The sequence below is a fragment of the Populus nigra genome, chromosome 11 (assembly GCF_951802175.1).
Source record: "Populus nigra chromosome 11, ddPopNigr1.1, whole genome shotgun sequence".
NCBI lineage: Eukaryota > Viridiplantae > Streptophyta > Magnoliopsida > Malpighiales > Salicaceae > Populus > Populus nigra.
Window position 1 is genome coordinate 1,630,572 of NC_084862.1, and position 12,821 is coordinate 1,643,392.

Consider the following 12,821-nt stretch of genomic DNA (forward strand, 5'->3'; position numbering starts at 1 on the left):
CTCACTAAGTATTATTAGAATCCACTAATTCAACTAATTGAAAGATGCATGGAGTTGATAATTGACGAGGATAGAGTCCTTCTTGCATCATTTTCTCTTGACTTTACAACTTTCCTCACATGTAAATCCTGATTTTGAATGTTGTGTTTGATTTGGACACGAGTCTTACGTTGCAATTCTATCCATTCTAACAAAGACTTGAATAGTAGTTTGTGTTTTTCTGCTAGAGGATCGCACCCACTGGGATTCAAGAGACAAGAAGAGTCAAGGTCTCCATTCTTATTTCAATGTACAAATTGAAATAAGAGTTTGTATTCAAGTCATAGTTGTCAAGAATGTTATTAAACTTGTACCGTTTTAAGATCTTGGTCTCCTATTAGGTAGATTAATTTAAAACTATGTTGTTTCAGTATCTTCTTTAAACAAATTTTATTTTGAAAAGTTTTTTTTTAAAATTAAACCAATCATACTTGGATTTTGATTAGGTGCTTCCCTTAATTTTTATATGAAACCCAATTTAGATTCTAGATTGACTAGTCAATAAATTAATCCATTGAACCAAACTAGATTTAATAACATTAATTATCAAATATGATTTGAAAACTCATCTAAAAAAAAATTATAATCACTCAGTTATCATATCAGTTTACAAGTCATCAAGTCAATTATTTTTATTAAAATAATAATAATATTTTTTTAATAATTCATTGATATTAACCTGACAAGGTCACGCCATATTATTAAAAACCTGGTTGAGTTAATTAAATTTCACTATATTAATATTTTATTTAATTTAACTAAAATATGGACTTAATTAGCCTTAAGTAATAGCATGTCAAAAAATCAATTCAACTCAATAGATTAAACTGTTAGATGAGATTTTAAGATATGATTTATATTATTCTTTAATAAAATCAAATCATAAATTTACACTGAATTTAATAATTATTATTTAATTAACTCTGTACATGAAGATTAAATCTCTTTTTTTTTTGTGTCAAGATTTCAAACAAATGATATACTTTCAAACAGGTTTATTCACCATAAAATAGTTCCTCACAACTTTCTTTTGAGCTAGAATCCTACAGAATAATAATAATAATACTATAGAAAGCCATCATGTTTTGCTGGCATGGAGTGGTATCATCGTCAAAATGAAACTACAGAAGCTATAGCAATCAAACAAAAAATAATTCAAGGGAGCATCTCCATGCCAGCAACCCGATGATACCATTGTTCTTCCTTGCCTTGGTATTCCTAGACAAAGCACATAAAAAATGAGAGATGTGGGGTAATTATCATTGACTAATGTGGGTGAATATCGTTGCCGAAGGACAATATAATTTCTTGATGTTTGAAAAAAAGAGGAAAAAAGCATGCGTAGAGGAGACCAAAGTTACAGGATTGATTATTTTTTACAATGGAAACATAAGAGATTGAATTTTGTTCACTCCCAACATAAGTTTTCTTTTTTAAGTAAAATGAAATGTACAATTTTTTTTATATTTAATTATATTTATACCTATTTTGAGGGGTAGAGACTAAGTTTAAGAGTATAGTATAATTAAAAGATTATTTATTTCCGTGGTTGCTTTTACATTTAAAGTTAATTATAAAAAATAAATATTTGATAATGAATGAAAACTTAATTCACGTGCGTGGGCCTAATAATTCCTGCATTAAAAATGAAGGTATAGTGGGTTTTTCATGATAAATTTTTTTAATATATAATCAATTTATTACGTAAAAAGCCATCATCGAAAGCAAGTTTTACATTTTTTTTTGCACCGCACTAAAACTCAAACCAAATGGAGATTCAAGACCCATCATCTATAGCAAATTATATATATGAAATTACTGCTTTTGTTTTTATTTTATTTTATTTTTTAAAGTGGTTCTTTTATTAAGTACATCCAGTTATTATTTTGAAATAGATAAAACAAAGATAATATAAATAAATGAAACATGTTCATTGTATCTTATATTTTTTAAAAATAAAAAATTACTATGTTGAAAAACATATTTATTTTATTTTATTATCTCTATCTTTTTAACAAATCAAAAAATTGAGAGGGTCGAGGGGTGAGGGTGACAGCTCGTTGTAAAACTTGCAAGTGATGAATTCTGTCTACTTTTTCTACAGCTGGGGTTAAGGACCGTTACGGCACCGTTTGTCGTCACATAGGAAAATTCCAGGTAACAAAGGCCACTTTTGAAAAAGCAGTTTTTTCCTCCTTTTTATCCCCTCTTAACGGGCAAAAAAGAAGAAAGTCTTGAAAAAGAAATCAATTGGAGTAAATATTAAAAAATAAATGGAAAAGGCAAACAGTCTTTATCTCTTTATCCTAATTGGAGCCCTCCCAGCAAAGCTGTCATCCATCGAGAATCTCTTACCGTCACCGACCATATTGAGGATGATGACTCGAATTTCTTATTCGCTGTGCTTCTTTTAAAGTTACAGGTTAGGTTGAAAGCTTGGTCTAAAAAATATTGTTTTATTTTTTATGAACATGTGCATTACAAGGTCGAAGGTTTGGTAATTTTTCCGGAATTATTAATTTTAATTCTTTTTAAAAAGTTAAAATAACACTGATTTGATTTTTTATTGATCCGTTGCTTCAATTTTTTTGCGTGGTAATATCCCAAGTTAGTTACCTAGACAATTTTGGTAATAATATTTTTTTGTGTTTTACATTTATATTATCATATAATTAAAAAAAAAATTATTCTTCACCAATACTCAAACACCTTTTATTATAACAGTGTAATAATAAGAGTGCTCTTGAACCATAATGTATTTGAATTTGATATCGGTGGCAAGGTGATTTTTTTACCATTCTTTTGCCTTATCGCTATTAGGTTATCCTGATTATGGAGCTAAGGTTGTGGATAGAGGTGATTATTTTTTATTCGGTTCAGTTTTTATATAAAAAAATAACTAAATTGATTTTTTTTTAAAAAAAACTGAAATTGAACCGAACTCAGTTCAAACCGACTGGTTTCAGTTCAGTTTTTAGGACAACAACTGGTTCAACCGGTTTGGTTTGGGTTTTTCAAGTTTTTTCAGTTCAGATTCGGTTTGATTTTAGGCTTATAAGACCGAAACCAAACCGGTCAGTTTTTTTAAAATTTTAATCGGTTTTTTTTCACGGTTCGTTTTTTTTTTGTTTTCTTGATTTAATCGGTTTTTTCTGTTTTTTTGCTTACCCCTAGTTGTGGGGTTAATAGGTTAATTCAAGTTGACTTGGGTTTTTTTTTATTTTTTTTTAATTATTATTTTTTTGTTTTTATCCTTCGACATTGAGTTGTTTAATAATTGAGTTTCATGATTTTATTCAATTTGCTTTCAAACGTGGTTACCTAACATTATGATTATGTTAAATATTTTACATCTTGATTTGAGTATGGTCGGATCAAGTTGTTTTACTTTTTATTTTTTTTTATTTTTGTTAATTTTACCCAACAATATTGTATTTGCTAGTAACTATGTTTTAATTTATTTTTTTTGCTTTCGATAAAATTATCACATTCTCATTTAATTTATTAGAAATTATTTTTTAAATTTTATTTTCTACTTTTTTTTCCACAAGATTATCACAATCTTAAGCCTATAGCTGCAAAGTTTGCGAATTAATCTAGTTAATTAGGTATATTTTTATTATTTTTTAAAAATTACTTTTTCTCATTTTTTTCCAATAAAATATTGGGTTGTTTAGCAATCTAGGCTCAAGTTGAGGTCCTTTTATTTATTATGAATTTATTTATTATCATTATATTTATTTATTCATATTATTTAAATTATGAAGAAATACATCGAGTCTCAATTTTTTTTTCCTTGCATTCTTTTAGCCACAAATCTATTATCCTTGTAATCTCCAGCAATGTCCATGCCGGAGCCCCATTTGTTGGTTTGTGCCTGAAGTGGTTGGCTCTGGAACAGAACAATTAAACCTCCGGTCTTGAATTGACAGGTTCCTAAGAAATTCCTTCCTCTCTCTTTACGGGCTTAAAAGGTTGCTTTCTATAAACACCATCGCTTTCTACTGTATATTATAGATTTTGCTGTTTATTTATAAAAATCCCTTAGAGCAGATTGGAGAACAACATCATTCTGTAAGAAGGTAGATTGCAAATTTGGATTGGAATCTGAGTTTGAAAATAGATAACTATGAAGAAAATTATCCAAAAAATGCGTACATGATATGAATTTTTTTATATATTAAAAATCAACTTAAAATTCTACCCATGAAAAATATACCTCTAACGTTGTCGCGTCTTCTTTTTCATTTATTATTCGATATATCTCGAGAGTGTTAGCTATTATAGAAACTGTGTACAAGGAGACAACCAGGGAGCTGAAACCAAGCTGGTGCTTCACTGTGTTGATTTTTATACAGAGTCTCCATGTACAAAAAGATTCTTGGATAACAAAAGTAGGGCCATTTTGATGCAAAATGGGACCATCACTCTCTGGTTGGTAGGGCATTGCTCCGGGACTGGCTCATTTAGCTGCCGTAGAGAGCACACCGGTCACAACCACCAGGCGACCACGAGTCCTTGTCACTTTCTTCATAGCTCGATGGTAACACCATTACCTGAATCTTATAGCCATCAATCACATTCTTAATGAAAGCTTGTTCTACCTTATTTTTGATTTGACATAACTTGATAATCTTAAGAGGTTAATTAACGATCCCTTTTGCTAGATGCGATGCATCCCATGTACATGCATGATGGCTAGAACTAAAGAAACAACAGGTCCGCAAGAACTAGCAAAAAATATTATGGTTTTTAAGAAATTTTCTCTGGGAACTTCGAATGATCTCTCTTCTGATAACATGAATATTTTCTTTTGAAATGGAAATATTCAAGACTATTAAGAGTTGATTGTTTGTTCTTTGGGACCATGCATCCAATACTTCCATGTTAAAGTTTGAAAATATGAAAAGCGATTGGAATTGGGACTTGGGGACCCAGAGGAAATGTGTGAAACGATGGTGTAATTTAGCTCAAGGCTGCTGCTGCTGCTGACATGACTGACCGCATCTTGCATCTTTCTTCCATGTAATGAGTACACAAGGTCATTTGCTAGAGCAATTGCCGCTGCATTGCGTCGTTTGGAGACCATAACTGTCGGGGGTTTGGTCGGAGTACTAACATGGAAATTTTTTTATTAAAATAATATTATTTTACTTTTTAAAAAAGAAAAATTCATTGACGTTGATTCAATTCATTTTAGAAGGTTTTGCAAATCACTAAAAATCTAGCGATATTCACTATATTTAACTTGATATTCAATTTAAATTAAATTTTGAATTGTAAGTTTTCTAAATCATTTACTGGAACTAAACTGAATTTAACAAACATAGAGCGCTTCCATCTCGTTGACACAATGCATTATTGTCACATTATACTAAGCCTGCATCCATCCTTGGTTTGAATATGTGATTTTTAGGGATGAACAAAAAAAAAGTGCTGTAATTTGTAGTTTGGAAGTTACTTCTTACATCAATAACAGGAGTTACCACCCCCGTGGTCAAATGAATATATTACCCTTTATTACAAGGAATAAAATCTTTATCAATTTTCTGATCTGTAATAAAAATGAAAGTCCAGAAATTAAACCACTGGAGTATCTCATGGAAGACAATCAACAATTAAAAGCAAACAATTGAAGAGAAGGTGGTTTTGAGAAGGTACAGACAGCACGATGATCTCTTCCCTTGCATTTTCATTTGGTTTCGAACTGTTTAGAAGGCTAGAAGTGATAGCAATCCTGCTAGACAGATCTGTTTATGAATTTTCTGATCTATAATTAAAAAGATATTATTTTATTTTAAATTTTAGTGTTGATCCAACATTTGAATAGAGTTTAACTTAGTTGACCAAGTGATTTAAAATCTAATCAAGTAAACCGAATTTTATAGTTTCAAAATCTCCAAGTCAGAAACATAAATTATGTTGAAAAAAAATATAGAACATAAATTATCGTAAAAAAAAAAACTATCTATGCTCCTATATATATATATATATATATAATTCCTTGTTTTAATAGGAATAAGTTGATGAAAAAATATCTTTAATACTAATATAAACAAAACAAGGAGATTGAAAGGAGTGGCACCCTCGGCTGTGTTGATATCGATTCAGAGAAGCAGAGCCAACTTGCATGGACTTGTTTGAGAATTTAAAGTTTTTTTTATTTGAAAATATATTAAAATATATATTTTTTAAATTTAGTTTTGACATCAAAATTATCTAAAACTATTAAAAGAAATTCAAATTTAAAGGAAAAGTAGATTCAACCTCCAAATGGATACGTAATCATTGAATTCAAATGTACACAAATTCATGATCAGTAATGTTCACAGCTCAATTCAAATTTGGTTGATGACAATGATTGGAAGAGAAAAACCCCTTGTTCAAGTCAGTTATTTTGAATTCATGTTAGGTTTTTAGCTTGAAGTAGAGGTTGAGGTGAAGCTGTGGCATAGGCTATGTTGTTGGAGTGGTTGTATGATGCGCTCCGGACGGCAGGGTGCAGGAGCTGGGTGTGCAAGGAAGGTAGGAACATCATCACCGGGCATCAGGACTGATACCCCTTTCGCATAAACTGTCATCTGCATAATGAAACAAGAAGTTATCAAAGAAAACATGGACTAAGCACCAGCAACAATTGCTGTGAATTTCGCTGGCACTAACCAGATACATGTAAAAGTAAAACTCAAGGATCACTATTCAGGAATCATATTTTTGCAATCCTTAGGACAACGAAACAAGATATTAGTGGGAGGCATCATTTCCAAGTTCCATGGCATACTTTAATGTAGTAAACAAGGTGTACAGGAATTTTCCAGCCATGGAAGGTTTAATAGGTTCGGCAACTAATGAACATAAACACTTTCGAACAAATTTCAAGCAGAGAGAAGCTGAAAAATGAAGCCATGCAAAAAGAGACAAAAGGGTTTTACTTTAATCATTCTTAAGATACAAGTATAAAGGCATGAAATAGTGGAGTAGGAATGATTTCTTAACAAGCACTAATACCTCCTACATTTATCTCCACTGTCTCCGGATTTCATACCTCTTTTCCATAAATCAAGGGCCTCAATCAACTTCAAATCAATTTGCGAGCATCTAGTGTAGAAAAAATGTGACATCATTGAAACATGTTAAAATATGAAAGGTAAAAAATTAGGTAGCCATGCCAAGACAATATATTGAACAAGACAAAAGATAAGCTGGCCTAGCATGTCTTGACTATGGAAGGTAAGGAGCGATGAGACATGGAAAACCAATGGGCACATAATATAGATACCAGTTATGTTTCAAAAGACATCTTCTCTCACACACAGCATCACATCAGGTGGTGCTGTTGGCCTGCTGCAAGTTACTTGAAGCTAATCAACAAATTCAGACATGAAAAACTTGACCATTGTGTCTGGACATGTTTAGTTGCATTTAATGGCATAGGACATGTCTTGGGAGGCAGAAAGGAGAGATTTTCTATGATAAATGTTTTTGTTTGAGAGTTTTCAGGCCGCCCTAATCTCTAAGATCTGCCAACAACTGTTTCACACAACTCTCTATGCATATTAGAATTTCACACATCATTTCCTATGTTCTTCTCTGTGAGTAAATAAAGCAGGACTTTTCTTCTTTCATGATTTAATCTTTAGCAAGCAATCTCATAGTCCATAAAGATACTATAATGGTGTTAAGCAATAAAGACAAAAATCACATGCTGGAAAGCTATAATGGACCCATTGGCCTGATAAACTAGCATAGATAAGCACATCAATGTAACTAATGACTTTCTTCCCATGTGTGCTTTTAACATAATTAACCACGCAGAAAGAGCACTGGATTGTTTAATAGACACCTATATCAATCAATAATATAATACACACAGCTTAATCACAATAACAACAGCCAGCCATGTCAACAATACCAGCTGCTCATAAATTACAGCACTATAGCAGTAGATTTAGACTTTGGCTTAGCAGTAGATTCTGGCTGAGGTGACTGCCTTTTACAGAATTAAGTTAACAAAAGGCTCAACAAACACTGTTGAATTAATCAAATCCTCTGTATTGAACACACGAGCACAGAAAACAATACCGTATATTTTGTAAATGATAAATAAGAAAGGTGTGAAGGTAATAATATTATAGTTCTTAATGACGATGAAGATGCATTAGGATAATAATTTCTATTATTCTAAGATGTTTGTAATCGAATGAGATTGCGTTAAAGAGCCGTCATAATGTAATATTTTAGTGCAAATGATGAATTATTTAACAGAATGCAGCCAAGTACAGAAGCTCCAAATAATTCCCACTAATCTTCCAAATTTGTATGATCTGTCCACAAATTAAGCCACCATACTTCAACTAGCTAAAGCTTAATTGTCACAATGATCATCTTTAATCATAATCTTAAATCACTTGTGACATATGTAATCATGGTTTAGAAAACTGCTCATTGACACTAGGAGCTAAAGATAATTTACTACTTGACATTAAGTTAAACTAAAATGAAAACTTACTGGGTAGACTAAATAAATGATTGGAAGGGCAATTAAATACTGAAAATCAAACGGTGGAAGGGATTAATTCCAGTAATCAAAAGTTGAAATGGATCATTCAATCAGCAAGAACTTGAAGGACATGCCAGCATGGGCAGTCCAATATAGAGCAATCAATTGGAAGGTGTATATGCGTATCAACAGGTCCCAGCTTTCAGCCTTCTGTCTCATGTGACATAGTATTCTTTCAATCAGGAGCTCATTTCAAGTTCTGATGAAATAAGATACAAGAAAAATCGGATACTTAATCTATGCATAAAGACTTAATCTTTTTCATCTTAATTGCTGTCAAGTAAGTAGATATATACATAATGTGAGAGCCTAAACCATTAAAAAATAGATATCTCATTGGTTACTACTTACTACTACAATAAACCAAAGACAAAAGGTGGTTTCAGAAAGACAAATTTAAGAAAGCATAAAAGAGAAAAAGCTTTTAACACATAAATACAAATATTTCAATTCGCATAATACCAGTCAAACTGCCATAGATTAGTTATCATTGCAAACAGAAAGAAAGCAAAAGGAGCAGTCACGGTCATGCTTGCAGGTATACTCATTACACTTTGCAGGTCATCCCATAAACATTCAAGACATAAACAGAACAAGAAAGGAAATCAAAATTAACGCTGCTTTTGTCACCACAAAAATTAATTTAGTAAATAGTAAAAACTATCGCTTCCTCACCCAGAAACCAAAAGCAAGAAACAGAAACAAAAATGCAACCAAATTGTGTTCTTGCATCCAAAATATAAGCCAATGAAATGAGAGGGAGAGAGTACTTTTGGAGATGGGAAATCAAGCTTGCCATGGAAAACAACTTGCGCTTCAAGATCATTAGAAGAAGAAGAAGAACTGCCATTAGCACCAGCAGAGGAAGACAGTGATCTTGGCCTTAAAAACCTTTCAAAGATAGCCATAACAAGGAACATAGATATCAATATAGCAGTAGCTACAAACCCAAAAGACACAGCATTCACTGAATTATCAAAATGTCTCCAATGATCATCTCTTTCTAAATTCAAAGGCACCAATGTTGTTGTTGGTGGTGACACTACTGTATCCCAACTATCTTCCACACCCATTACAACCAATTATATATGTCTAGCAAAAATATCCAAGCTTTCTCTACCTTCTTGTCTCTCATTAAAGAAAGAGAAGATAAAGCAAACCCAGTTGCCTGTTTCTTTCAGGGTGTCATAGGGTCTTAACACTTGCTTTGTTAAGCATGGAAATGGGGATATAGCTAGTGAAGGTAGCAGAGTGGAGTGAATGAGAGAGAGAGAGGTGGGTTCTATATGAGTGCAAAGATCAAGGCTTTTATGGTAGTAACAATGGACTCGTGCTTCTAAAGCAAAGTTTTAATGTTTTACTACAAATCACGGAGAGAGAGAGAGAGAGAGAGTAGAGAACTGTGAGTTTCTAAGGTGGGAACAAGAGCGTTTTGTATGACAAAGTTGAGTTTTTTCTTGAAGAGATATGGGTTTGGGTCATTGGTTGGTAAATAAATTAGATTTATTTTATGCAAGTAATCTGAATTTTTGTTTTTAGAAAAATAACAAGGGCTGGTAAAATTTTTGGAAGAATAATATAAGGTGAACAATTTGAAAATAAACCTAAATTAATATTAAATGAACATTAAACAAAATTTCTAATTAATTTAGATCTTATTTAATAGTCTTTTAAGGTATGATTAGATTCGTTTTATCAAAAAATAATTTTAACAATATTATTTTGGTCTAAAATAAATTAATTAATTTTGAATTGGTTTTTATATATATTAATTAATTTTGAATGAAAAAACCATTTTTTTAGCTGTTGTTTATGTTTAAATTATATTATTTTCTTAATATTTTTATAATTTGTGTTATTTTTTTTAATTTTTCTTACTAAACTATATTAGAATGGTAAAAGAACCAAGTGATGTCTTGTTGATACTGTTATTAATCAGCGAAAGGATGACGTGTGACCCATTAATTTGGAACCTAGATTAATCTAAATTAAAAAAAAAAAACTTTGTTGACATTGGTAAAAAATCAAGATTTACCTATATCCCAAGCCCGACTTCCATAACTCTCAATATGTTAACTTTTTTTGTTTTTTTCCTAGGTGGCATTGTTTGAAATTTTTTAAATGAAATTTCTAGTTGATAATTTAGGTTAATCTGACTCAATTCATTTACATATAACCTCGGCCTTAGTTGGGCTTTACAACCAAATAAAAAAAAAAACAAAAAAACTGGATAAGCTATAAACTGGTGAAGTCCCTGCAGTGACTGCAGGATAATAACACAGGTACCAGGCTTCACGTGCCTCTCGTGTCACAGATCCCAGAGCTATGGACCCACAGCATGACACGTGGCGAAACATTAAGAACCTGATCCTTCCCAAGACTCGAGATGAGCAGGACAATCATTTGAATCAGGGCCGTCACTTTACTCAAGGGTCAATGGCACGTGCGATAGGGCGTGTAGGGGTTAGTGATTGGTGAGGCTTGGCAAATTGTGGGACCAAGTCACAGAGGTCCCGTGCAAATTTGGGCCATACGTGAAGAACCCTTTTATTGGTTTCTTTCGCTGAGACTTGAGAGAGTTTCATCAGCTTTCTCTTCTTTTGATGATATTACGATACAATTGTGGGTTGGGCTCAATAATCCTCTAGTACTCAACAGATCGGGCCCACCTCTGTTCATTTCATTGAGAAGATAGGCCCACTTGGTGGGGCCATGTTGTTTGGAAGGTAAAAGATACGACACAATTGATTGTTGTTAGGTAATCTCAGTGTATTCCTCTTGCAATAGAATTACGTATCTATTTGCATAGTTATTATCATCGGTTTATTGCGCCTGGGAGTGCAGTTTAACTGTTGTTTTTTAAAATTTTTATTTTTAATTTATTTATTTTTAGTATTTTTAAATTATTTTAATATGTTGTTATTGAATATAAATTTTATAAAATAATATTTTAAAGTATTTCTAAGCAAAATAAACTTTAACAAACTATCTTTACTATTATCTTAATATTTTTTAATTTAGTTTGAAAGGTGGATTTAATAACTTAATAATTTAAAATTTAATTTAGATTAATTTTTATTTTCAATTATTTTAGATAATGATTAAATTTAAATAACTTAACAAATTAACTTGCAATATTATTATTGACTCGAACAAATACCTAGAAAAAAGTGAGATTATATAGGAAAAATCTCAAGTTTTTTTTAAAAAACTAAAATAATATTATTTTAAATTGATTGATAATTCATGAGTTGAGGTTTGCACGGTGGCCGGTTTGCCCCCGTGGCGTCCAACGTGGAGATGCATGGGAGAGAATAGGGTTTGCAAACGTGAACCATTAACCACATTCCAAATATTGAGTTTTCCATCGTATGCTTCTATATGACCTTTCCAAGCATTCAAGCAATCCCCGGAGCTAAATAAGTTTCCTTCAAGAGCTACTATTTGATTAGGTGGCACATCTAATTGCCACATCCTTACTACGAGATACCACCTGTCATGCTCCGAGTCGTACACCTCAGCAGAACACCGCTCCAACGTGTGCCATGGAACCCATGTACTCCTTTCTCAGCGAATCCCCCAACCACATGGATCTTTCCTTGCCATGTCACCCCAACACATTTGCACCATATTGAGCTCCTGTCAGGCAATGCTTTCCACTCGTCAAGTGCCGCGTCATACACCTCAGCCAACCAAATCCCACGTGGACAAGCCTGTCCCACCAGTCACAAGCCGACGAACGTGTTCCAATACTCCAATGATGTATTTATATTAATTTAGGATAATTCAAGAAACTTAAAAGATAAATATTTCTTTAATATTTATACATAAATAATCTAAAAGAAAGCTAAAAAAATTAAAAGATATTTTAAATAAAACTTCAAAATAAATTCCAACATGAGAAACCATCATGCCAGCTCGCACAATCAAATCCTTCTGCACCTTGATCACCCACCGAACTGCCATCGACGTCATTGAGTTTAAGCCACCTTAATTCCATGAGAGATATTAGTTAAAATCCAGGAATCCTTAATCTAGAAGGATTAATTTGTGTTAAATTAATTAATTAGAATTAAATAGTAAATTAGAATCCTTATTAATATCTATAAATATAAAAACTAACATAAAAAGAATTTAAATGTGTGATAAGCAATAAGAACTTGAAAGATTCATATACTTGTGAGTTTAGATTTTAATAATTAGTATAAGAGATTTTCAAAAA

At 31.9% G+C, this 12,821-nt stretch overlaps 1 protein-coding gene across 1 annotated transcript; it reads right to left on the reverse strand.

Moving 5' to 3' along the window:
- Positions 1-6,300: 6,300 nt before the first annotated feature.
- On the reverse strand, positions 6,301-10,012 carry LOC133668286 (uncharacterized). The gene is made up of 2 exons (XM_062088061.1): positions 9,370-10,012; positions 6,301-6,620 (listed from the first exon to the last, which is right to left on the reverse strand). Exons 1-2 carry the CDS (start codon positions 9,670-9,672, stop codon positions 6,456-6,458), a joined length of 468 nt encoding a protein of 155 aa, XP_061944045.1. The 5' UTR covers positions 9,673-10,012; the 3' UTR covers positions 6,301-6,455.
- Between the last annotated feature and the right edge of the window lie 2,809 nt (positions 10,013-12,821).

Bases quoted from the DNA above. Each gene is read 5' to 3' on its own strand.
- LOC133668286 (XM_062088061.1), bottom strand. From the start codon at position 9,672: ATGGGTGTGGAAGATAGTTGGGATACAGTAGTGTCACCACCAACAACA. The intron at 6,621-9,369 runs GTACTCTCTCCC...TTCATTATGCAG, and splicing joins TTGATTTCCCATCTCCAAAA to ATGACAGTTTATGCGAAAGG.